Source organism: Anopheles nili, chromosome 2 (assembly GCF_943737925.1).
Source record: "Anopheles nili chromosome 2, idAnoNiliSN_F5_01, whole genome shotgun sequence".
NCBI lineage: Eukaryota > Metazoa > Arthropoda > Insecta > Diptera > Culicidae > Anopheles > Anopheles nili.
Genome location: NC_071291.1, coordinates 43,904,441 through 43,930,315, shown reverse-complemented (window position 1 = coordinate 43,930,315; position 25,875 = coordinate 43,904,441). Strand labels below are relative to the sequence as shown.

The window sequence follows — 25,875 nt, the reverse complement described above, 5'->3', positions numbered from 1 at the left end:
CGATTGTCGGCTCATCATCAATTAACGGAATTCAACTGCAGCGTGTGGAAAATGCGAGAGCAAGAGATGGCGAGAAATAAAACGAACCCGCAAGCCAAGCCCTAGAGCTGGAGGTGTACCGTTTATTTATTTTTTTTTCGCCAGCCCTACCCTTTTCTAAAGGGCCCCGGCAATGTGGAAGGGCTGCCTCCGTTAAAAGGCCAATCAATGAAGCTGACAGCTAACAATTACCACGCGGCGAACGCGCGGATCGAGACCGTCTGCCAAGTGCGATGACTAGAAAGTGCACCGAGCCCAAATCAAAACCCATCGGTTCCAATCGAACGCGGGTTAACTTGTCGTCATCATGTTGATTTTCCGTGTAACGTATTTTTGTTGTTGTTTGCTTACGTTCTGTCTCTCTCTCTCTCTCATTCCATCCCAACCGGTGGGCTTTTCGTTTGCGTGGGCCGATCGATGTTTCTTCGATCGCGATGACTTTTGCGAGTCTCACAGCCAGTCGCGCGATTACCGTCCGGTTGAGCCCAGCACCTGCCGAAAGCAGGATCCGCACGTGGTTGGATCGCATAAAATGCGACTTACGACAGCGGAATTGAAATGAAACAACACGCCAAAAGCCGTCTATCGCGAAGCATTAAAATTCGTACCAATCTTGCACACGCTTCATCTTTCAAAGTCCGATCGCGGGCTTCTTTCCGTAGCCTCTGGCCGGGCCTTACCACCCACCACGGAACGGATCGATTCGTTCCGGCTCACGGACGCGTCCACCCACGGGCCATGCACCCTCCGGGCCCTTCGGGGGCTCGATGATGGAGGTTTTGTTTCTTCCGCACGCCACAAACCCGATGATTACTGATCGAGTGTTTGGATAGCGGTTCGATCGCGCAATGCATTACGGGGCACGGCCTGGTGCAATCGGCCTTCGCGAGACGGAAGTGAAACCGATGATCGAGATGAACCTCCCGGAAACAGGATGTGGATGGGGCAGTTCGCACTATGATAGAAATCCGAGCTGGGTGGTTATTTAGGTGCCGAAAGTAGAGTACACATGCTGGTGCATTAGGGTGTTTATTTTGATTGAAGCGAAATTGTTTGCGATTTTGAATGAAAATAGAGCTGTCGGTTATAAATCTCGTGCTATTGGCAGCCGGCGAGCAATGATCAAGCGATAGTTAGAAGTGAATCAAATCGCGCGCCTGTAACGATCTATTACCGATGCTATTATTAATGCAATAAAATTAATAACAAAAATCTCTCTCCCCATTTGCTTGCTCTCGTTGCAGTCTTTAAGCGCAGCATCGACATCGGCCTGCATTCGGCACCGACGCCAAATATAGGATTCTCTAAGGTAGGATATCCCTCGCAGCCGGTTCTCACGCCCTGTGGCAAGCGGAAAAACCTCCCATCCGGCAGTGGCCAGCTACTTGGGAACGTTGCACGCACGCATTAATTCTGCAGCCGCCGGTCGTTCGTTAGCCCTTTTGGCTAATTGCACAGCATGCTCGATTAATTAAGCGGACGAGCGAACACCAGGATGGCCCATGGACGGGAAATGGCATTTCACTTTCGATGGTAAATTCTCGATCCGCACAGGAAACAAGCTAGACTTAGGGAGCTCGGGAAAAGCTAGACCTAGGGAGCTGTGGGCGGTTGATGAAATGTAAACAAAAAAATATTCCATTTTCCTCTCGCTCACTCTCTTCTCGCAAAATTTAATCCCTAAGCCACCCATTTGAGGGATGCATTTCGAATGGGGACGAGAAATTGGGAGCTGATCTGCGGTTTCAAAGCTCATTCATCCGTCCGGCGGAAGTGAATGCCGATGACGGTAATCGAGGAGCGGAAGAGGGTGGACGCATTGTGAATGGAAAACCCCACCCCGTCCGTAGGCCAACCGAAAGGTTTGTGGGTTGATGAATTTGGAGTCGAAAAATTAAATACGTGCCGGGCGGCCACGGGGCTCGATGAGTTGTAATTATAATTGATCGATTTTCACATACGAACCACGGAGGGCATGCGCCGGCGGGTGGTACGTGCTTTGGTTCCCATGCGTGAATCCGTTTTCTCAGCCTCCCATGCGATCTCTCGCTCGCTCAGTGCACATGTGTGCGAGGAAAGTAACGAACTCGAACGTGACGGGCCGCTGATTGGGGCTGCGTTTGATGGACTTGGCTGGTGGGGGTGAGCGGACCGGAAGGGTCGGTTTGGCAGGGAAAGGACTCCCTTCACGTGTGCTGGGAAAGTGGGATGCCTACGGTTTATTTTTCGGGGGTGTTGAGTAGCTCGTTAGGATGAAAACAAGCTCCAGCCGCCATGGGAGCCATCATGCTGCGATGCGCATTGATTTGTTATTTCTGGCAAAGTTTGTGGTTTTGTGTAGACGAGGAAACAATCATTTCATCTAGTTTTGTCTCAATCAAAAGAAATGAATGGATTGCTTAACTTGCGCTGATAAGCGTTCTCTCGACCATCAATTATATCGATGGAAATGTGTAGCAATGGCTGCAGAGGAAAGCCTGAGAACCCTGGCCGCTTTCGAATATACGTTATATGATACAGTTTGTTGGATGTATGTCGAGTGCTTTAATGTTGTCTATACTTTGGCTACAATTTGAATAAGTAAAATAGCCAGTGAAGTGGGCTCAAATAGAAATTAATGGAAGCAAACACTCGTACCACACTAATTCACGCTGATGGATCGTTGACGATATTTTTTTTCCCGAACATCAATTCAAAACCTACAAACGAGCTCCGAATGGCGTATGATTGATTTCCGCACCCAACTGCCGTGTGGTCAATCGAGCCCTTCTCCACCCAACCGAATGCCCTTTTCCGATGGCGTTGTGCAAACATCCAATCAAAGCACACGGGAAATTGAGCCACCAAAGCCACCCAGCGATCGAATCCCGGCTCCTTTCCGTAGCGTCGTGATTTATGACGGGCTCATTTTCAGACGCGCTTCTCTCGCGAGCTGTGCTGGAAGAGCCAAAAAAAAAGGGTCCGAACCAACAGGGCCGCCTCTAGGGAGACCCAACGCAAAACAAAACGAATGTGCAGGACGCGTCCGTTCGATCTGAAATTCACTTTCACCACTGGCCCTCTCGTGTATATTTGGCTCAGGGGCCAGAAATGGGAGCATTTCCTCGGTGGTGCTTCAATACTCATACTGTAACGCACTCACCCCATCAGTTAGCAGAAAAAGCCACCCTCGGCATCCCTCCGACAGCACTGTTTCGGCTCGTCACCACTTTAAAGCTTAACTCCGGGTTTGAGCTTCACCAGTTTGTTTGCGGTTTTGTTCTTCAGGCCGGTCCGCATTCGGTGGAGATCGTTTTCATTTCCCATTTCCAACCTCCCACCCCGGGTACGGTCACGCGGCATATTCGGGAGTTGATTTTCGATGCCCCAAACGGCCGCCCAAATGCCGCCGTCCATCAATAATACCCGGTGGAAGTCTGAAAGCTTTTTTATCGCGGCCCCGTCGTTAATCGGCTTCTCAATAATTCTTGTTTTATTTCATGGATGGGAGAAAAAATCTCTCCCTTTCTTGTTCACACACACGCACGCGCACAAACACACGCACACACACAATATGTTCGAAAGCTCGTTTTAAAACGGATACTAAAAATCAAGCCATACGCAAACGGGACTAGCAAAACGCACAAAAAAAAAGAAAGGCAAAGTACCCAACTCGTTGACTCCTCGACGGGTGGCGTTGCACATCCTGTTTCGTCAGCCCAGTACCACAACTCGATCGTTCGTTCAATTCCGTTCGTCAAAGTGTCGCTTTGGCCGTTACAAAGTTTCGCTTTGTTGCAGCATTGCAGTCAAACAGGGAGACGATCGACAAATCGGCTGTGGTGCAATTAGCAGAGCCAACACGCGGACAATGTAAGAGCCACACATTGTATGATGGAATGCTGGGAAATTTGGACCGCTTTAGGTGAGGGAAAATCATTTAGTAAGTGTGATCGAGTGAGACACTCCACGTCAAAAAAAAAAACCTAACATGTTCTAGCCGAGCAACCGCTTAACGTGGTGAAATGAACGGATACTCGCAAACGCGCTTTTCCTCGCACGCTTCAAAAAAGAGGTGGAAATTAAAATTTATCGAATCTCTTGAACCCCTGGCCGGGCCCTGGTTGGGCCGGAACCGTTTCCTGTTGGGTGCCTTTTAGCATAGACTCACTTTGTCGAATGGGCCGAGCTAATCGATTAGATCACGCAACCCCCAGCCGTACGACGGACATTTTTAGTTCGCATTTTATTTCGACCCGTAAAGTGTCCATCGCCGGCGTAATTATCTGCCATGTGCGGTGTGGCGTCGTCCTCGTCGCGCGTCAATGGGGTGAAATCGTTTTGCCATTTTCGCCCGATCGATGGACAGATGGGTTCCGGGAAAGCGGAAAAGCGAGATTGGAAGGAAAGGCATTAGCGAACGAATTCATCCGAGTGGTGGTTCGGTTCCGTTCATTCATTCTAGCTTGTGTCAATTTCCTGTGCCCTTTTTTCACAACTCTCTTCTTCTCTCTTGCTGTGTCCCTTCGAAGAACCGAGCTTGTTGTTGGGCTTGTTGAGGGGCGCCCAAAACCGAATCGATCGAACGAATTACCTCACCATTGCAGCGGACACAAGCGGACGTCCTCCTTCAGTCAGGCTCTTCCTAACGCGTCTAATGGAACGATTAATCATAATCATCCATTTCTCTCTAGCACCCCATCTTCGCTCTCTTTCCCTCTCGCAGGCCAATCGCACTCGAAACAAACTCACCCCAAGACGGCGGGCTGCCTAATCGAAGGCGTGCGCTCGCGTTTGTGATTGGGTGGTCATCGAGGCCGCGTCCACGCGAGTCCGTATCCCTTTTTTGGGGCGGAGGTCCAAGGATCAGTTTCCATATTTATTACATTAACAATGAATTTATCATTTCTGCCCTGCCAGCCGGCGGCTACGGGCGCGGAAACGCAAACAAGGGGATGGGAAATTGGGCTGCGACGAGCTGACGTTAATAGAAATAGAGCCCCAATTGGGTCGAGTTGGGGTGGGCTGCGGATCTGGAGTCCGAGAAGCGAACTTCACCACCACCACCACGATATCCGAGGGTCAACGAGTTCGCCGGAAAGGACAGCTTGACGCTCGAGCCCGCTAACGAGCGCCATGGCGAGGCCCTTGGAATGGTGGATGATGTCCACGTTGGCCATTTATGGCAGAGGCTCAACAGCTCGTATGAGCTGGCACACGTGACGTATTCGAGTAGCACAGCCGTTCAGCTCGCATCCGGGCATTTGCCAGCTGCAGAGACATTTTGGGGTGAATTTGAGACAAAACCTGCGCAGAAAACGTTCTTAGCCGATGTGCAAAAATAACCCCTTCCGATGGGTCCTGTACGAAGAAAAAGCTCTCAAATCTCAAATGGAGCCTGCCTTCTGCACACATTCTACAGCAACCTACGTTTGACCCAGTTTCCACGGTCGGGAGCGTGGAATCGCTGCCAATGCGCAGTCGCTACCGATGGGCTCCGTTGGATCCCGCGGTTGGATTTGACGAAGCCGATCTTTTGGCAGCGGATTCGGACGGAGTTTGCTCTGAGTTGTCGGTTTGCCCCCGTTTTTTTTTCGGCCGCTCGCCTTCACAAATGTGATGGATTTATTTCGCGAGAGCCAATCTGCCAGGGTAGAAGGGAACGAAAAGCCATTTATGCGGTTTGTTAAGTGTTGACATGCGTTGGATTCGTTGGCGTGAGCGGATGAGATTTTGCGTTATGCCAACGCGCGCTGCATTTGTAGCCAAGCGAAAGGACCACTGGTTAAGGGATAATATTGTCAGGTTCCTTGTTTTTCTGTTCCCAGCGTGATGGCGATATGTTCGATTTTCGACGAGAAATTTAAGAGCTATTCATCGGCTGAAAAACACATAACCGTCCCTACAAGTCTGAGCTACCGCGATGTGGGTTTTTTCTCTCGATTGGAATTACATCGGAATTATTCTTCGCATGGGGGGAATTTCCGAAATGGGCAAATCCTTCACCCAAACCAATGCATAGCCTCGAATCGATGACAAATAGCCGATGACTACGTTTCGCAATAGATTGCGGCATTGAATTGCGGCGGGATATCGATCTGGGGGTCGTAACTTATGGATTTTCCTTCTCGGGTGTGCTGCAACAATAGAACGAATTATGGCGGGCTGCATCATATTCGGCATTCGCATGGGAACGGCTAGCAAAGCGGCTTCCACTGGGACACTCACGAGGAAATGGTTTTACGACACTCGAGCTGCGACTACAACTTTGCAATCTCCATCCGAACGGGAAAAAAATGAGCCCGCGATGGTGGCCTCGTGGCACATCTTCGAGTGTGTGGCAAACCCTCGGCGGTGGGATCGAGAAGCCCATAAAATTGCCTCGGATTGCAAACTAGCCTGCTGATGGAGGCCAGCAAAACTGGCGCAGAGATTCCTACACTCGCGCAAATCACATGCAATCATCTCGCGCACCGATCGGTAATCGATTATTGTTTACTTTTATTTCATCGACAATGATCACCGGGCCGGATTGTACGGATCGCTTGCAACGGGACGCGTGGAAGAAACAAAAAACCCGTTGCTCAACCAACGGCAGTCAATAGATTTATTTATTTCTACAACTGCTGCATTCAACAATTGCAGCTCCCATTATGTGGCTCCCCTCGATAATGGTCCCTACGGTGGTCGGGTGTCTCTTCTGCGACCTCGGGGAGAAAGAACCCTCACCCAACGGTGCTACTCGAGTAGCCGTGATTTGCCCGATGGGAAGATCACTGATCGATTATTTCGCAACTCAGGATCGCAATGCACAATGCAGCATGCAAGGCGCTGGTATGTTGGCTGTGCTGGAGATAGCAATGGCTTGGGAAATGGCCTTTCGGGCGCAATTTGCTCGTGCCTCAAGCGGGATGGAGGTTTTAAGAAAGCAACTAGGTGCATGATGGATCTTTCGTAATTACGAATGCACGATTTAGTAATGTTTGTTTTATTTTAACACGACGCAATTGCTCGAATACTGAGGCTCGATGTTCGAGAGAAGGATTTCCCATAACGTATGAATTGATGAAAACAATCGATAGATTTAGCAAACATTTGCCAAGAATGCGCGAAAAAGAAAAATTGATCCTGGATTTAAGCTCGTTTGTTTTTGCGACTCGTTTCCGGTTCCCAGCACCGATTGTTGAGGACGTAAATTTGCAAGAACCACGAGACTGCAGACTGATCCGAGAGCAGCAGGAACGATCAACTTCAAGCAGATCCCTGTCACATGTGTGATGCCGGTTCGGTACGCCAACTGAACGCCTTTTCGTCAAGATAACGCGCCCGTTTGCGGCATCTCGCTGCCCGTACTGCGGATTATGGTACGATGAGCTTCCTGGCCGCCGGAATCGCGTGTGAACTGGAACCACGATCGCGCTCTCACAGGGCTCCCGAATATGGGGAGGTTTGTCTTTATGCGCAATGTGTCGCGGACCCGCCAGGATGCCGGGAATGTCACTCGGCGGAGATTGATTTGATTGGGAAATTTGATGATTTGTCAGGTTTACGTAAGTGGCTGCCGGAGTGCCGATGGAGCTGAGGAGAAAAAAAATGTGACGAGATGTCGGAGTCTGCCGATTGGGGGGATTTAAAATATTGATTTCCCGTCCGAACTCTCCATCCAGCGTTCCACCATCGGCGCGTTGAGTTAGGGGTTCGAGGGAAAGAACCTATTTAAGCGTACCGTGGCGTTATCCCTCGCTGGACGGCTTATTAGAGCTGACCGCTTGCTGCTCACCGATGGAACTGCTGTGGGATTGATTTTAATTTTTCATTTTCCAACTCTCTCGCGTCGTTCCATTTCAGGCCCTATCTGGATTCCTAATGATGCTCACGCAGAACGGGAAGCTGCTGTACATCTCGGATAATGCCGCCGAATATCTCGGCCACTCGATGGTAAGTTTTTTTTTCTGGGACAGATGATTCATTCCTGCACGAGTGAATTGGTTTTTTTCTGCTTGTTTTCGTTTGCTCGTTTTTTGTTTGTTGTATTTGGGCAGACCTTCAAGAGTGCGGCCAGGGGTCGGCTTACTTTATTAGCTTCGACGCGCGAGCTTAATGCATCGTCGCTAATGGCAGCTACCGGGCTTTTGAGGAAAGAGCAACCGAGCACGAACGGTTGAAGGCGATGGCGGAGGATGGGATTAGCTTTAATGTTTGTTTTCGGTGATTGAATCAGGATAAAGTGGTTTCGCGATCGTATTATGACAAATATTCAAGGCGGAAGTTTTTAGAAATGTCAAGCCTCCGGTATCATGCGTACTGTTTGTCGATTTTGATCACATTTCACGAGTTTTATAAACGTTAAATTCATTGCGAACAGTAATATAACAGTGAAGTATCAAGTTTCATGCACGTTTTTCCAAATACACCCATCAGCAAGCCAAAACAAATGCTCGAAAATACTGTTCTCTCTATTAATAATCGAAAGACTTGAGGTGGTCAAATTTAAGCGACGAACCCTCATTGCGCACGACACGTGTGACCAGCATGTTAGCGGTAGCGAATCTACTGAGCATTTCTACCCACAATCGCTCGCTACGTGGGAACAAACCTTCCCGTCTCTTTACGAGATGAAATTATGGCGCATAATCGGATGGAGCGGACCCATTTTCTGCATTGTAAATATCGCGTTAATTGCGTACTAGCCCTACGCCGCAACCCGTCAAACGTTGCGAGGGTGACCATCGGCAAAGACCGCCCCAAATGGTGCCCTTCGAGCGCATGGAGCTCATCATCTGCTTGCCATGCTTGCCTGGCACCATGAAATCACACCATCGCCCAGACACGCACCGGGATGGAAGGATCCGAAGGGGTGCGAAGCCTGCCCCAAAGCGCTACCAACCGGGCACGGTAGGGATACTCACTGCTCAGGATCCCCGCTGGGTGTGGAGTCCGCTCGATAATGGGCACGCCTGGAAATGAAGCCCCGTCCTTTGGGAAGGGAAAAGGGCCCACAAACAAACGGCCACGAACAAAAGCGGGTGAAAAATCCACCCGACATCCCGGCATCCTTCGGTGGCCCTGTAAAGGGAGCCACAACACGTCGACTGACCGGATCCTTCCCATAGGCAACGGTGAGCGGTGAGCCACGCAGGCGAGAAAGATATCATCTTAAATTTCGCACCACGGCAATTTGTTAAAAAGCGCATCCGATCGTATTACAATCCCCGCCGGTCCCGTCGATCGTCCTGCCGTTTCAGCCTCCGGGACGCTTCCTGGGAAACAATTTCGGAGTCACCTCTTGACTCTTGACGCTGACGACGCTCCGGCTGACCAGGCTCGAGCTCAAATAAGGCCGGTGGTGGAGAAGTCGCATCCGTCCACCGATCCCAGCAAGATGTTCTCGCGAGCCCATCGTGGCTCGCGCGCGCTCGTGAAATATGATTGTTTTGATGTTTATTCATTTCATATTCTCTCGCTCTTTCTCTCTGTCGGCTGCGTAGCATCGCTCAGTGCGGGACGTGCGGTCAGGATAGTGGCGATCGCACGCCTGCTTTATGGCGTTTGCGACTCGTATAGCCCCACGGAACGTGTGGCGCTGTTTGGTGGGGAGAAAAATATGATTATGTCTGGCGAGATTATTGTGAAGTGTCAGTGCTGCAGCAGATGCACTCCGCAGCGGGCAGCACATTGCACCACGGTGCCCTTTTCGTTATCCGCGCGACCTCGAATGAAAAAAGCCATCCAAAAACGCATCCATCCGCGGGGAAGCGCGTCCGAACTGAATCTAACAACCGACGATGTTCGGATGGGGAGCATTAAACTCAATTTTTATTAAGAAAATGCACTAAAGAAAGTATGCATTCGCTGCACGTACGAAGGCACACGCAGAACCATGCGGTACGGCGGCGATAACGAGGTGTGAAACGGAAAACAAATCAACCCGCGTTCGCGTGACGCGCGCAGATCGGTGGAAGCATCCTTCACTCATAACCCCGGCCCAGGACTTAATGGCCGACCGGGCTGGATCCCGATGCTAACGATAATGGATTGGCTTTTAATATCATGTGCACACCTCGCGAACCCCTGGCATCGTGGGGCACCGTGGGGCACCGTGAGCTTTCGCTTTCCACGTGCATTCGTTCCCGGCCACGCTTGTCATTCACAAACCGGGTCGGGGTTCCGATTTCGGATTGACACGGGCCGCGAAAACTTGAGCTCCCCCACCGGGTTCCAGCTTCCAATTTGCATACGATGGTCGGAAGATTTTTATTCGGACGCAGGCTGTCCGCGCCGATGACGATGATTAACAGGCTGATAAGCTGATTAAAGCTGCATCTGGAGCCTGCAGCGAATGGATGGAAATCTGCGTGTGTTTGAGCGCGCACGCACGCACTGAGAAAAAGCAACTGCGGAGGAAAATGCGCAACGAAGATCGATATTGGCCGTTGGCCACGGTGTTGGGCGTTGTTTCATTCGCTGTGTTTCATTCACTCGTTTTGCTCCGTGAGACTAGCACAAACAACCAACACGCTCCACTTCGACTCACAACCTCAAATTGGCGGTCGGCAAATTAGCGTTTCAATTTATTTTCACGCCAAATTGAGCACGGAAGCGTAATTTACCTTACCGCAGGTGTGACCTTGCGACCTTCGATCCATTTGCAACCGCGTGCCACCACAGCCAAGGTATGTGGTATGTGTGGGTGTGTGTGAGAATGTGCGCGTAATTCGCATTATCCTCAGATCAGAGATCGCATAATGGGACGCGAACCGGGGATGCTGGCTATCACGGGCGTTGATCGAATCCAGTGGTGATGGTTTTGTGATCGTCATCAATACCAAGTCATCAATTTTCTTACGGTTGTTGGTATTGAATTGAAACAATAATCTCGGGCTCATAACGTTGCACGTAGCGGAAAGTGTTTGGGGGTTTGTTTTGTGACTAAACTTTAAGCAACACTGCAATGGCTAGCAAGTTCTCCACTCACCTCGTAGCTAAGCGAACGGTTCACACGCTTCCTAACGCCGTGTAACACCGTTGTAAACCTCCCCTGGAACGCTCCTTAACATGGTAACGGGGATTTTTGCGCATACCCGCCGGGATCGATAGATCACCGACGATCGTTGTCGCACCGAATGCAATGTTGCCTCCACGATCCGCGCTCCCAGCCCAGGCCTCAGGTCCAAGGCGGGCTCAATGCACATTATTCAAATTCTCGGCGGCTGTCATGCAAAACCGGTGACATCTCTATGCTGATTGGGAAGCGGCCGGGGCCGGAGCCGGAGCCATCACAACGCCAACCGTCGGGCCCATTCGTCGCTAACAATCACTGCCAGTGTTGGCACATTTGCAGCATGCCGCCATCGGGTTCGTTGCCAATGGTTTGCGTGCGTTTCACCACGACAGGATCGTACCGGAGGGTTCACGGAGCAATGGATCACGGTTTGCATCCGCCACCAAGCTCTTCGATCGCCACTAGGCTGCACCCTGTCCCGGTGCAAAGGATGCAGCTTTTTGTGATTGTTTTGCGTTCCGCAAATCATCATTTTCATGGCAACATTAACGTAAACGATGCGGAATGTGAAGCGGTGTATGGAGTGAGTTCACCGAGAAAACAGATGTCTATATCTGGATCCGCAACCGGGATTGATGCGTTTGCCGAAAGCGAGTTATAAACAAAAACAAAAAGAGGAAGAATCGATCTTAACGAAAGCCCCTTGAAGACTAATAACTCACCCAACGCCCGACGGAGCAGTGGTTTGTCATCGCCAAACCGAGGTTCGTCGCTTTACGCCCGTTGCAATCTTCCGTGTGGCATTTGCAACCATACGTACGGCAACGCAATGGAGCACTTCTGGGAAAGGGTACATTTCCATAAAGCGTTGCCATTGCATCTGGTGACATCTGGGTTCCGATGGTGGTGGAGAACCCCGTTTTGGGGTCTCCGTAGAAACGCGGTCCTCGGTACTGTCGTAAAGCATTTTTGCGATCCAACTGTGTGAAAGGTCAACAACAAAAAAAGCGAATGTCTCTGGGAGTGCGGAACGAGACGGCAGCCGAACGCAACGTGTGTGCATTAAGTGTGATAATGTCCAAGCTCTCGGTTGAGCTGGGTCTAAAATTATTGTTCCTTCCACCGGGACCATACCGGGGACTGGCCAACCCGGGCGTACCTCGGTTCAATACCGGTGTTGCAGCTGCCGGGTGTATGATAAGCGAGACGGCACGTCCACGAGACAATCGGCGTGCGCGTTTAGCGCGGATAGGGCTGGCAGATTTTAAAGCATATTGTATGCAAAGTATGGTCAGAGGACTCGCCTGGGAAGGGCTGCGCCATAACGCGCCCTCGGAAGCTGGAAAGCGTGGAGCGAGCTGGCAAATGCAAAATACGTGCACCAGCGATACCCGCGGGGAGATATTAGCGTCAAGAGTGTGTGTCGCCGTGTGTTGTGTCGCCGTACGTGCAGCCTGTGGTCTGTGGAGGATCACCGCAAGTGCTGCAGAAAGGGCCACTCTTTGGGTGGACGAATCGCTAGTTTAACGCCATGCCACTCGTGCGGGAACGCCGAGTGATCGTCGCTCGGGTGATTCATTATCCGTGTCGAGTGCTCACTCGAGGCGCGCCGGAAGGACAACGCAAATAGGCCGGCTGTCAGCGAGCCCAGAATGCGAGGGGTTGCTGAAATAATGCCAAAGTAAAACACTTTAATCTCCGAGCTGGGGATGGCTGAAAAGCAGCTACAAAGCTGATTGGTTGGTTTTCCACACGCGGCTACGAAGGATCGCTAAAATTTCGTCCCCATTCCCATCGCAGTGCGCATCCACGCGATTGACAATCGAACGTGGAGACCCTCCTGGTGCACGCTGCCGATACTTATGGTGCCACCCCAACCCAGGGGGCCACCGCTAACGAGCAATTAATAGACACGTTAATTTATGTTCTAACGCTGCACAGTCGCCGCATCGTCGCCATCACTGCGGTTATGCTTATCAGCGCCAACACACCAGCCGCGCGATCGATCGCGGACGCTCATTAGACGCGCGAACCGCGAAAACCGTGACGACGGCCCGCATCCGTGACTCGCAGGCCCTTTTTTTCCCCACCCGCTAGCGCGAGGTACGCTTGCCTCGCCTTTACCACCCGATGGTGCCAATCCAATCAGCAAGCACACTTGCAGGGCCGCACATTGCAGGCAGGCTGCGGATTGTGTTCGCGCGCTTGCCCGATTCGCGGCTGATAACATCTGCCTTTACGATCGCTAGGGGTGAGCTCCGGGAGAAGGGTGAGCCCCATGAGAGGAGGTCAGCTTCAACCTACCTCAACCACAGCCACCCAGCACCGCTGGAGGATCTGCGCGTCGATCGCGGATTTGGCCGGTTTTGAATAAATATAAATTATTCACCGAACCCGAATGGGGAATCGATTGCGAACGCGAGGAAAAAGCGGGGAGTTGTGGGGCTAGGAATGTGCCAGTGGCAGGGTGCGAATCGTTAGGTTTAGGTCAGCAAAGGCCCCAGCATGGTGTACGTGCACACGGGCCGATCCCTCGGTTCGAAATCTCCGTCCCCATCGCTGGGCCGATTGAGGTTAAGGTTACGAGCGCGAGCCTGACAAACTTGGCACGGGCATGCCACGGTCTCTTCGGGGGTTTAGGTTCGTTTTTTTTTTCTAATGCAAAAAAACAAAATCGAAAGTGTCCCTAGAGTGGCAGTCCCGGCAGCGGGACACTCCGGTCCTGGTTCCGCGCTACGTCGCATTTAGGGCATCGATGCTTGGTGACATTTCGCGCATGGACTGTCGGCCTCCCAGTGGGTCAGCTGAATTCCAATGCCACCGATGTTCGACCCTTGCGAAGGGTTGTTTGAGAGGGTCGTTTGAAAAGGGTTGATAGTGAGAATGGTCGTCGTCAAGCGTTTGTAGCAGCAAGCGTTGGGGAAAAAGGCTGAGCTTATGGATCGATCGTCGAAAGGACGATTTCATCCTTAGTGCAGTTATTTAAGTTATTGCGTGCAAGATTGCAGAATTTCGCTCAACCTCAAACGGTGCACTGTTCATTGCGTGGTGGGCTCTCCAAAAAAACTAACCCTCGATTATTCATGCCATTAATGCCCACACCAAAAAACCCCTTTCTAATCGCCGCATCCACGCCGGCAAGCTAAAGCCGATCAAGCGCGGTGCAACAAATAAATAATGCCCAGGCTCGCTTAATTCGTCTCGGTTTTTCACCGCTGAATTATGTCACCGAGCGAGCTAGGAGGGCGAATTTATTGCAATCATTTTGGCAAATGGCCCGGCGTTAAGCCGACCTACGGTGCTCGTTCGGGAGTAGCAAAGGAACACAAAATATACGTCCAATCCTAGCTTGTGGGCCAGTTGGACCATTAAAAAAAGGCACACACCACCCGGGGCTATCCCAGTGTGCGGTAAGTAGCGAGATAATTAATTGGTGTTCCGGCAGTAAATCTGCTTAGTGCCATCGGCTTACACCGGCGGTGGCGACCGATGGCGGGCGCATTTCGTCGTTTTCATATGCTATTTTGCTTCGCTAATGTGCACGCCGGGTGGCAGCGCTTGCATCGAGTGACAAGGATATAAAGATTGAGAAATGACCGGCACGAGGTTATTAGAGTCGATGCCTAGCGCAAGCCGCAAGGCCAAGCCGAATCCTGGCGTCGTGACGAGTAGACGACGTGAAATAGGAACGACCCTATTGCCATATTGTAATGTTGTAGTGGGAATTGTAGAGCAACGTGATCGGATATTTGCTGATTTTGAGCTGCGTTGTATCGGAGAAGCTATCTAATCTTCAAAAATCTACATCGAATCGCATGACGCTGATAAGCAACGTGGACTGTTTAAGAGAATTGTTTGAATTAGAATGGATGCAGCAATAGTCAGCTTCTTTTTCAAGGCAATAATACTATTGAAATTGTATCATTTTTATCGCTAGTAGCTTGTAAACCAATAAGAAATATGCACCTTGTGCTAAGGATACTTCATGAGCTTGTTTCATACACAAAATCATGTGTGTACAATTTAAATGCAACTAAATGGCTGTCGCAAAGTGCTTGCCATCAAATAGGCATATTTGCAGTAAATGAAATCCAACATAATGCACAAGTTAATCGATCGAGCTCGAAACGAGTAAAAATCGCCTATATCCTCTCATCATGCCTAAGCCTACCGTTCGTATCTAATTAAATCCCGCCTGAAACAGTGTTCCCGACAATTCCCGCGTTCCAACACGACAAGTAAAACGTTGCCACACGGGTGGGAACGAGCTGCATAGCCATAAGCGTATCTAGCCGCAAAAGGAAGAGTGAATAAATAAATATTTATGCCCACCAGGCTGCCCCAACGGCCCTACGGAAGCACCTCCGGGAGCTGCTGAACAAGCGACAGTTTCAGCGCTGCCAACTCGCTTCAGAAACCGGAACCAGTTCACGGTACACGCGGGAAGTGTTATATTAAATTACGCTCGATTATTTCACGATACCAGGCGGCAAATGGAAGCTCGAGCTGAGAGAACGTTCGCGTGGGCCGATGTCCTAGGGCGAGCGGCTAATCCTCAGAACGCTGGTTGCAACCGGGCGCGATGGCGTAGGAAGCCAATAAATGATTGCTCACAATCATAATCACCGCTAATCGGGTCTGCATATAATAAACAGAATAATAAAACCCCCGCCAATCTCCGTGGAACTCTGCGTCGAATTGAACCGCTACGGTTTTGGCTGCCACGTTCGAAGCTGGTGCGCAAATAAACGCGCCAGGTGACGCGTGTAAGGGAAGGCTTGTGCGCGCGCGCGCGCGCCAGCGATCGGACTCATGTGGCGCAAGTGCGCACCAACAAATGCACACACACACACATGATCCGAGCACACGCAGCATCCCTGTAAAGGCTGGGCTTGCGCGTGCCCCGCGATGCGTCATTTGTCACGCCGTTTGTGTGCTGATTTCCGTTTTTTTTTATTTCGTTCGTTACCTTTACGTTTCGCTCGCTCATTTCACACACGCAAAAGCTCGACCACGTGCTGACGCAAAGTGATCGCGCGCAAGAATCGACGATCGTGGTACTGGACCTGCGTTTGAATTTGAACGCTACATGTTTCGCACGTTGCATTACATTGTTTTTAACGCGAGGTCGACGGGGTGGTAAAAAATGGCGTGCCCTTTGACTGGTGCCCCATCGATTGATTGTGCTGGTCAGTGGCAGCATTTTTCAATTCGACGGGTTGGTGCGAAAAGACGCGCATTCGCATGAAGCATTTGTAGCTACAATTTAATTATCACCTCTAAGGCGAGTGTGCAGCACGAACTTTGTCCATCGTTTCAGCATGATTAACAAGCAATAAGAATTAAAGTTACTATAAAATTGTTAGATCTCTTTGCTAAGCCATTTGACGGAGTTTTATTTCTATAAATTTAAAATACTGCTTTATGATGCTTTAAAAACCGACTAAACTACTCACAATTGAAATACCCATTATAGTTATCAATTCATTACTTTTGAAAAACAATACCGAAATTACCTATTTAAAGCTTAAAAGAAGCTGTACACATATTGCCGAGTAGTTAATTATAATATTATTCTTTAAATCGACACGAAATATACGCAACTGAAATATGATCGAATCTTATCTAACCGCGTCCGATACCGTATTTCAAATGGATCGATTCGAATAGATCTGCTTAACTTGCTCATGCACTCCAATCGATCACATACTCGCTGATCTTGATAGCACATACTCTTTGCAGATACTCTTTGGCTAGTGGAACGTTTCAATCTCTACGACAACTGCAGTTCCCGGTGCTGTCACGCATCGATCCAAGCGCCATCCATTACGTATCATTTGTACGCAAACGACCCAACCAAACAACGTTGGTCTCAATCCCTTGTTCCATCTCTTTCGTTCGCCATGCCACGCATCGTACTCCCACATAAAATGAAGCCTTTCGCGATCGAGTGCATCGTCCGTTTCATCGATCAATCTCGCTGGCTGCATTTAAGGTTCGCGGTTCCGACTGAGCCTGCCCCGAACGACATGTTCATTTGGAGCGCAACCGTCATGAATCTGTCAAAACCATGGATGAAAAAAAAAAAACAACAACAAGTGCTCCGGGGGCCGCACTCCTTCCGGGATGCCGCATCTCCTCGAGTCACCGCATTAGAAGCACAGCACAGAATTCGCAACGCGCCGAGCAACTGGCCGTCGTAGCTCGGTGACAAATGTGGCCCAGCTGGGAAATGTATGAACGTCACCGTAATAAATCGGAATACCGTTCCGGGGTAAGCCCGAAAACGTTGCGTTCCGTTAGGGGATGAGGGTCAGCTGGTTCCCGTGGCAGGGAAGGACGACAGGACGACATGTAGTCCCGCGTGGTGTCATGTTCGATCGATTTTTACGATCGTGCCAGGTCGATGTTTTTGGCCACGAACGGTTCGACAGCCAGCGATGGCGGAGTCACAATTTCTCCGGCGGTGGTGAAAACGGCGTCAAAACAGACGCTCGAAGGATCGCAAGCAAGGCGTCGGTTGTTTCCAGCTGGGCAGAAATGAATGAATTGCATTCCGCCTGCCGGCGGGCATGTTAATCGATCGCGCTTATTTCGACCTCTGGAAGACTGGAAGGGCTCATTCAAAACGGGAACGGTTCTGGTTGAAACATGAATCCAATCGAGGCGCTACTGAAAACACGTACAATATCCTTATTTACTCGAGCGGGTTCGTTGGAAAATTCATTCGATCCATCAGGCTCTCACAACGAGCAACGGTTTAATTACACACATTACCGTACTCCGGGCCGGGCATCGATCAACACTTTTCCACAATCTAGACGAGCATAATTTACCGCCGAGTACCCATAATGGTCTCACCTTCTGCAGGCGGTTGAAAGGCGCATTACTTCTCCACAAGCCGCACGTGGTGCTGCCAGCTAATCGCGTCTGCTAATCCGCAACCCAAAGCAAACGTCATTTAGCGTTTCGCGATAGCGAATCCCGTGAATGGTTTCATTGCTCTTTCGCGAGCAGATCGCCGCAATTAATCTCGCACTTAGCAGGTCCGCGTGGTTGCGTCAGGTCGGTGAAGAAAATTGGAAAACCGAACCCCATCCCGGACGCAGGGTATGGAAGGCGTGGAATTGGGCCACCCGATAATGTCGGCGTACGATGATTAAAAACGCACCCTGGAAGCCCCGGTTCAAGGTGGTAACATACCGTTTCCCTTTCACCGTGCATGGGTGTCATTTTTACGAGGTTCGTCACTTATACCGCCACCCAAGTCTCCACTCGCGTGCAAAACGGAGCGATCAAATTTTATCGCAACCCACGCTGGGTGGGTGTGAAAGCCCACGGTGAACCTTGACCGACATGCGATGGCAGGCGCAAGATTGTCCCATTTCACACACACGCACGCATACACCCGAAAAAAACCCCCTGTGCTCGTTCGTGGACGCTTTTATTGGCCATTAGGGAAATAACGCGCAGGGTTTATTTCGCGCAAGATGTTGTCACATTACGCGAGTTTGAAGCTTGAAATGCGTATAAACAGCGCCAGTGGCTCATGTGTCACCGTTCGTGGTACCGCTCTACAACGCACGCCAAAAAATCGCGATTAGAATACGCTCTAACCTGGTTTCGTGCGTGTATTTTCGCTCTTTGCGACCAAAGGAAAAAGTCATAATTTGCGGTAACATGCAGGAGAGAAGCAAAACAAGCAAAGAAAAAAACAACCACTCACGCTGGATTCGCTGGTAGCGTTCGAGATGCCGTGCCCTTCCGAACCGAAACGCCCGCCTGTCCATCCGATAAGGGAAGTGCAAACAAGCGGCTGACTGATGGAGTCCTCGCCTTCCTCGCTTGCATGCCAGTGCACTAGTCAGCCTCGGTCTGGCCAACCCTTCGAGTCGACTCCTCCCATACGCCTGATCGGTTGGTGTGCTTGCTAAAATGTAATAAACTCGCACCGGTGCACAACCACACGCGCGCGTACAGCTGCCAGTCGGGATCTTGCTGGAGCTTGGGGTTGATCTTGATCATAACGATCAGAGCGATCTGTACCGGGCTTCAACGAGCCCTGGGGCCTGACCGTCCCGTGGGAGGAAGGCCAATGTGCGCATGTCGGAGCAAATTACAGAAAATCCATCACATTAGATCAGTCCCGTTTCGGCCCCTTTTGGGGTGGTCTCGGCAACTCATCGCGCGCGGTAAAACTCCCCTCCTGAGGTCGGGCAGGATAAGGACTCATTTCCTGGTGTGCTTTGCGCGCGTTGATGGCGATCTACACTGACATGCGAGTTGTTCTGTTTCGCATTTCTGAGCGCATGCACTTGGGTTTGGCAAGTTTTTTTAGCGCAGTTTGGTTGAACAAAGGACAAGGAGTCCTTCCGAATGTTAATGCATGTATGCAGGCGTAGTTCACACACCGATTACGGTTCCTTATCATCTCCTTATCGCTACCCCGACGGACGTGATCGATTTCGATGGCGTTTCGGGATCCATATTGCACATCACCGATCAATGGATGGACTATTTGAAGCATATTTTCACGTCCCTTCGAACGATTTTGTCGGGCGCGTAGCTTCTCACGGTGGATTCAGCGAACAAGGAGTTTCCCACCCCACCGGGTTGCGATCTGGGAATGCTCGTATTTTCTTCTCCTCTCTCTTTCTGTTGCGACCGACCAGCCGTTTGGCATTCGGTTGCGTACCAAACTCCCCGGGACGCCTCCCATTTTTTTGCAAACGCAGCGAAAAGGGCGAAATGAACATGTTTTCTCTATAATTACCGGCAAAGATGTTTGTTTTGATGCGACGTGATGCCCGCGATCCGCTGGGACGGTCTCGTTCTGACAGGCCGGCTGGCCAACCCTTCGTTTCACCCTTGGCGAGTTTGCCCCCTATCGAGAGGGGGTTTAAATTGACCATCGAGCCGTGACCGTTGGCCTCCGACAGACTCTCTTGGTCGGGAGTCCGCACTCGTGGGGCGGAAGAGCAATGAAGAAGGCAATAAATGCGGAAACCCATCATCATCCGGACTCGGCAAGGATATCGGTAAGCACGGGAATGACATTTCGTGGGGCTAATTTTCCGGCGGTTACGACTCCCGCGAATTCCCCCGACTTAATGAAGGCATCAACCCAAGGGACCTGGGGGCGCATGCATGGGAAAACAAGCTCCTATGAGCAGCAAATAGAGAGAGAGAGAGAGATGATACGAGAGTGCAAATAAACTCCTATAACCCATAACTCTCGACGATCCGCCGTTGGAAGGCACTAAAATAATGTGCAATTAATAATTTTTACTTCTCAGTCGAAACGGCGCGGCGTGGACTTAAAATAAACCCTGCGCGCCGTGAGTTAGTAGCCGGCGTGAACCGAAAGCGGTCTTATCGCGGTCGCTTGGCCGCCGTATGGAGACGCCGCCTCTTTGGCGAACTGCCTTCCGGGGAGATTTTTATTAATTTATTAGTATCTCAGCCACCGCCGGTGCATCGGAAAGTGGGAAAGCATCCCGCGAGAACCGTTTCACTATAGTGCGATCGGTGATCGGTGCGATCACGCGCAGGACGGCGTAGCAGTTGGTTCATTTTTATGGTAAACCCTCGAGAGAACCGTGGTCGGCCGCGAGCACCAGAAGAAGCGCTTTTTAATAAAGCCATAAATCTATTATTTTATGGCTGTGCGCTTAAATATGATGCTGCTGGGTTGCCTCGAGCCGAGCGGTAATCTTGGAGTGCTTTTTTGTTTGTTGTTGCTGCATGTGTTCTTTTCGACGATATCAACACAAACAAAAATCACCGATCCGTGGTGAGCATGTTACCATTGATGCAATAATGTAGGGGGCATGTGTCGGAATATTGATTATTTCTTTTCTTGTATTTATTGTCCGAACTGTTGACATAATTGGAAGCATCTTCCGTGAACTGACTCTCGTCGTTAGCATCTGCTCGTTTGGCATTTGCAAAGTATCGAAGTAAGTGGCATGAAAATGAGCTGTAAATGTGAGAGCATACAGCAACTTACAACACCAACTGCATAAAGCTTTTACAAGCTTTTGCTTTTTCATTAGCCCCTACCGTAACACGATTCGAAGCGCTACAACGACACAGCGTATCTTTTAGCGTAGCGAGAGTAGTGTTTTTTCTTTACACTCAACTTATCCAACCATTCTAGTTTCAGCTTATGCACGCGCTAGGGTTTCGTGGTTCGAGTTCAAAGTTGACGTTTAATTGTTCGCCAGATCCCAGGGCGCGCGATTGCGCGAAGGTCTAAACCACATTCCTGTCCCTAGTGGTCCTGGCTGGTGGGCTTTCGAATCGTTTCACATTCAGTGACCCACCGCGTGATCGCGAGGGTGGAAGCAAAGGAAGAAAACAACACGCCGTACGACTCCAGCGTTCCCAAAGTGACCCAAATAAATGGCATTAAATTCTTGCCACTCCGAAGAATGCAGCCAATGTCAGGACTGATCGGTTCATTAGATAACGCCGCGTTGACCGCGGTCCAAAAGCTGACCAGCGGTTCGATGAAGTAGGACCCCGTAGCAGAAACAAAACGCTAGCAATGAAACAAAAGGCCATATTGATCCCGCGTGCGTTTCGGTTTCAACAGTTCGCCGCCAGTCCGGCGATCGCAATCGATCAAACGGTGGTCCCGCGTGTTCCCGCGATCCGCGACGTGGGGCCCGCGATAAACGCCGTGTCCGTTAACGACGTCGTTTGGCGATGAGTCGGCAAAAAAAAAACAAAACCAAACCCCCGAAGTGGGTGCCGCTCGTCAGCATCCGCAACAAACGCGCGCCGTGTTCTAATGGATTTGACTTCGAACATGCGCACGGAGGCAATCCAGGGATGGAGCCAACCATGGACTCCAACTGACAGCTCGATGACAGTTGACGCTTGGGGTGGTGCTTCGGTTTGAGTAAGCTTTCATTTGCAAGACGTTCGCCATTAACCGTCGATGGTGGATTTCGAAAACAAAAGCACACACACAAAAGAGGCACCGAACAACACCCGCTTTTGCGGCTAATCGCATTCGCTGTCTAATAGTAATAATTACATTTAGATAAACGTGCCAACCCGAGCCACCCCGCTGTCATTTCGTGGGGCAACGCCAGCTGTCCGTTGCACTGGCCAGTTTCACCAGTCCCATCCGTTCTCGTTTGCTCTGTCGGCGGTGGATTGGCGTAATAAATTCACGGAAAATGATCGCTTCCATTCGGATTTGTGATTTCATTTACATTCAGTGCCGTGGGTTATTTTTCTTTCTTTTTCTGCAAACCATGTTTTAAGTGCACCGGTACCGCCGCCTGATGTCCGTGTGCTCCCGCGCGGGTATGAGGGATTACGAGACGGGATCGGTTGCACTTGTACAGCGTGTGTGTCTGTGTGTGTGTGTGCTAGTACCACAGAGTGGCGCGGTGCATGAGGTGCATTCGAGCTGAGCATCAAAGCCGGCCGATGCAGGTTGCAGTATCCAACCGTTGGCGAAACGAGCACACCACTGGGATTGAATTACGCACCGATTGAAGAATCTTTTATGGATGTAAAATAGAAAAACATATCTTCAAGCGCTAAGTAAATGGCAAAGGATATTAGTGCTTGTATTGAAGTGGACATACACTGAGAATAAGTCGAAATTGGTGTATTATTTAAGCGTTAGTTATACAGGTATTTAAAGAAACTTACCATATGTTATACTTCAATTTCAGTTACAATTTATTTTCGTTGAAAAATTAATCAACTAAAGCTTTCAAAACGGTTTTGGATAGTACACAATCATTTACAACTAATCCAGGGCTACATACGCTCACGCTCAATATGCTTTCCGTTTCTGCTTCGTTCCCTCACATCACTTTTGGTCTGAACATTGCACCGACATGCACCTGTACAACGGTGCACCATGCACCGGCAACAAGTGCACCCTGCGGTTGCTACTCCATTAATCGGGAGCTTTTTGTTATGCGCTTAATCGAAACTATGGCCACATTCACATTACTCGTGCCAAACCGTGTACCACAGACTGCCATTCCTAAAAACAGGCCCATGTAAATACCGTGCCACTTCTCGCGTTACATTACCCCAACTCGAACACCGGTTAGCCCATGTGCGGCAGATTGTGGGTGCGAGTAAATGGCTATCGATAAATTAATGTAATTATGATATCATATTAGTCACCGAGCACAAGGCTACACTGCGAGCATAACCTTTCGAAATGCACAGGTGCGCCGCCGACTTCCGAGCAGTTCCGGAGCAACACCGTTGACAAACGGCTCCCTTTACAGGCGAGTTGCGTGAATAATTTATGCGAAAGAGCAAGCGGGTGCATTTTGGAAGCCGCTTTCGCAACCCAGTGATGTTGGTTGTGTCCCGCAAGGACTTCCATCTCATTGCTATCTTGAGCGCATGTAGCTTTCGGTACGTGTTTTTTTTTTTGCACATTTAAACCATTTCTTTCCACTGGGAGCTCCCAACTCAGAGCTACCAAATTTTGAAACAATAAAACATCTCGTTCGATGGATGGTAATTAAAGAAATTATCAAATTACACGCGAGAGCAGCCAGCTGGTGGTTTTGGCGGCTGGATTGATATCAATCGTGATTGATTACAAATCCTAGCAGCACCGACCATTAAAAATCAATCAATCATTTATGGCCTCTCGCCTCTCGGCCACATTCGGCTGTTTTACGAGCCTCACCCGGGTGTTCCAAATCAACGGACACTAATTCGTGGGCTCACCTACGACTCGCCGGGACAAATTGTCAAAATGGAGTTAAAAATAATGGTAGTAAAATGTGCGAAACACGCCACGGGACGACGCCATGACTCATGAGCCAGCCTGCGGGTCTCGAACATGTGTGGCTTTTTCCACCGGACGCACCGATCGTGGGCTGAGGTTGATTTGATAAATCTTGAGCCATTTATCAGCGGTCGCGCGAACGCCAACATCTGGATCTGGGGGGTTTGGTGGCTTCTGCTCGTAATTCAATCAAACCGTTCCAAAACACACCAACCCCCTCTGCCTTGAGGGTGGAGAACCGCTGGTAAACAGGCATTAATTTCAATTAGGTTTAGGTGGCCCCGCGACCACACCCCACAAGTCGGTTTGGGCTTTTCGTAGGAACCGGAGCGGAGCGCTGATGCCGGTGGATTAAATTTATCGTTCGCACATTTGGGTCAATCGAGGGCGGAAACTGAAAGTGAAAACATAAACTAGACACACACACACACACACACACACACTGGGGGGACACGCAATGGCTCGGTTGGGTCGGGTCAAAGCTTGCCGGCATCGGTTTGCGTACGTTCACTTTTGATTTTTAGCCGCAGTCAGATTGCGTATGCTGCGTACCCGCCGACGGTGCACGAGATAATTTTCTTCTCCTTTTCCGTTAACGGAATTTACGAGCAGAAATGTTTGAACAATTCTTTTGGTCTACAAAAGAATTGGTTGATTTCTATGTTGTAAGAGTTTTATCCCGCTAGCTGAACAATGATACGCAAGGTTCGCGTATGCATAAAAACGTAATACATCCTTGCAAATCCGTTTGCAATGCCGCTTCTTATCATTCGAGCGGCGCGAGTAGAAATCGTAGCCACGCGGTTAATTATACGGCAACGAAACAGAGTAATTGCTGTTGCACAATCCTTCCATCCTTGCTTGCGCGAAGGGTTTCATGTTGGGTGCGACCCATCCCCACGAATGGGCGGTCGCCAATTATTGCGTTGACGACAGCCAACGAGTCAGAGCCGGTGCCTGAGCGGACGGATCGAACGGCCATATTCTTATCACGACACCGCGATCACACATGCCCGGCTAAATGAAGCAATTACCGGAGTGAAAACCATTTCCCCCGTTCAGCTGGGGACGAAGGCGCGCGCGCGCTTTGTAGGCGAACGAGGGCGTGGATAAAACACGGACTGAGTGAGGAATTAGCTAAGCTGGCTTTCAAGCAATAGTCGTTGTGATTTAAATATGAGAGAGAGAGCTGTTAAAAGCACGCTCCAGGTCCAGGCTAAATGTGGTTTTAATAAAAATGAACTCATTTCATTTTATTGTCTATTTATAAAAGGGTCCTTTTTAACATCAAAAGCCATTACATTCATAATTCGTCTTCATGTATGTTCGAAAAAAGGCCCACAAAAGCGCAGTTGTCTCCTAATGGAGCAATTTTGTAAGATTTCTGCTTTCCACCAATTTCCAAGCCGATTCGCTTGTGTTGCGTGTGTCCGAGCGTTGGATCATATTTAATTGATTTTCTTCCCTTCGATTGCGATGCAGATTAAGACGATGATGATACGATCGAGTACTGCTGCAGGCAGCTCCCCTCCACCTTCACCACCCCGTATCTCGCCCCCTACGACACCCCTCCTTCGTTCTCTGGCGTGCCAGGACCAGGGGGCTCCGGTCGGCACTTATTTAAAATGATATTTATGATGATTATTATTCGCACATAAATTTGTGTCCACACCCTGCCCCGACCGTTCTGGCACGGTTTTTGCCCTAACCCGGCACGGGTCCTGGTCGCGCGAATTACGGCCACCGCCGGCGGCTAGAACGACGCAGGTTCGATCGTTCTGCCCTCCGTACTGCATCGGCGATGCAAATGAACCGAAAGTGGCCCTTTTTGTCCGTGCGGACCCGTTGCAAGCACTCAAGGGAACGCGCGCGCGCGCGCGCACTTTCTTTCGCGCTGCCCGTCACGATGTTCGCGCCCCCAAAAGCGAATCGAAATCGGCCAGAGGGTGCGGTCGCGTTTGGGGCGATGAAATTGAATATCAACACGCGAAAGGTTATCAGATGCGCTATCGTAACCCGGGCGAGTGGTGCGAATCGGTTCTGGGTGGGTGGGTTTCTCGGTTTCTGTGGA

General features: G+C 50.2%; 1 protein-coding gene across 1 annotated transcript in view; it reads left to right on the top strand.

Annotated features, from left to right (window-relative positions):
- LOC128730785 (uncharacterized) overlaps positions 1–25,875 on the top strand; it is a gene marked incomplete at its 5' end in the record, with an annotated part of 59,456 nt that overhangs the window by 13,147 nt on the left and 20,434 nt on the right. Inside the window, 2 exons of the mRNA XM_053823864.1 lie at positions 1,284–1,348; positions 7,867–7,956. Of these exons, the coding sequence (XP_053679839.1) occupies positions 1,284–1,348; positions 7,867–7,956 (155 nt within the window). The remainder of the gene's footprint in view (positions 1–1,283; positions 1,349–7,866; positions 7,957–25,875) is intronic.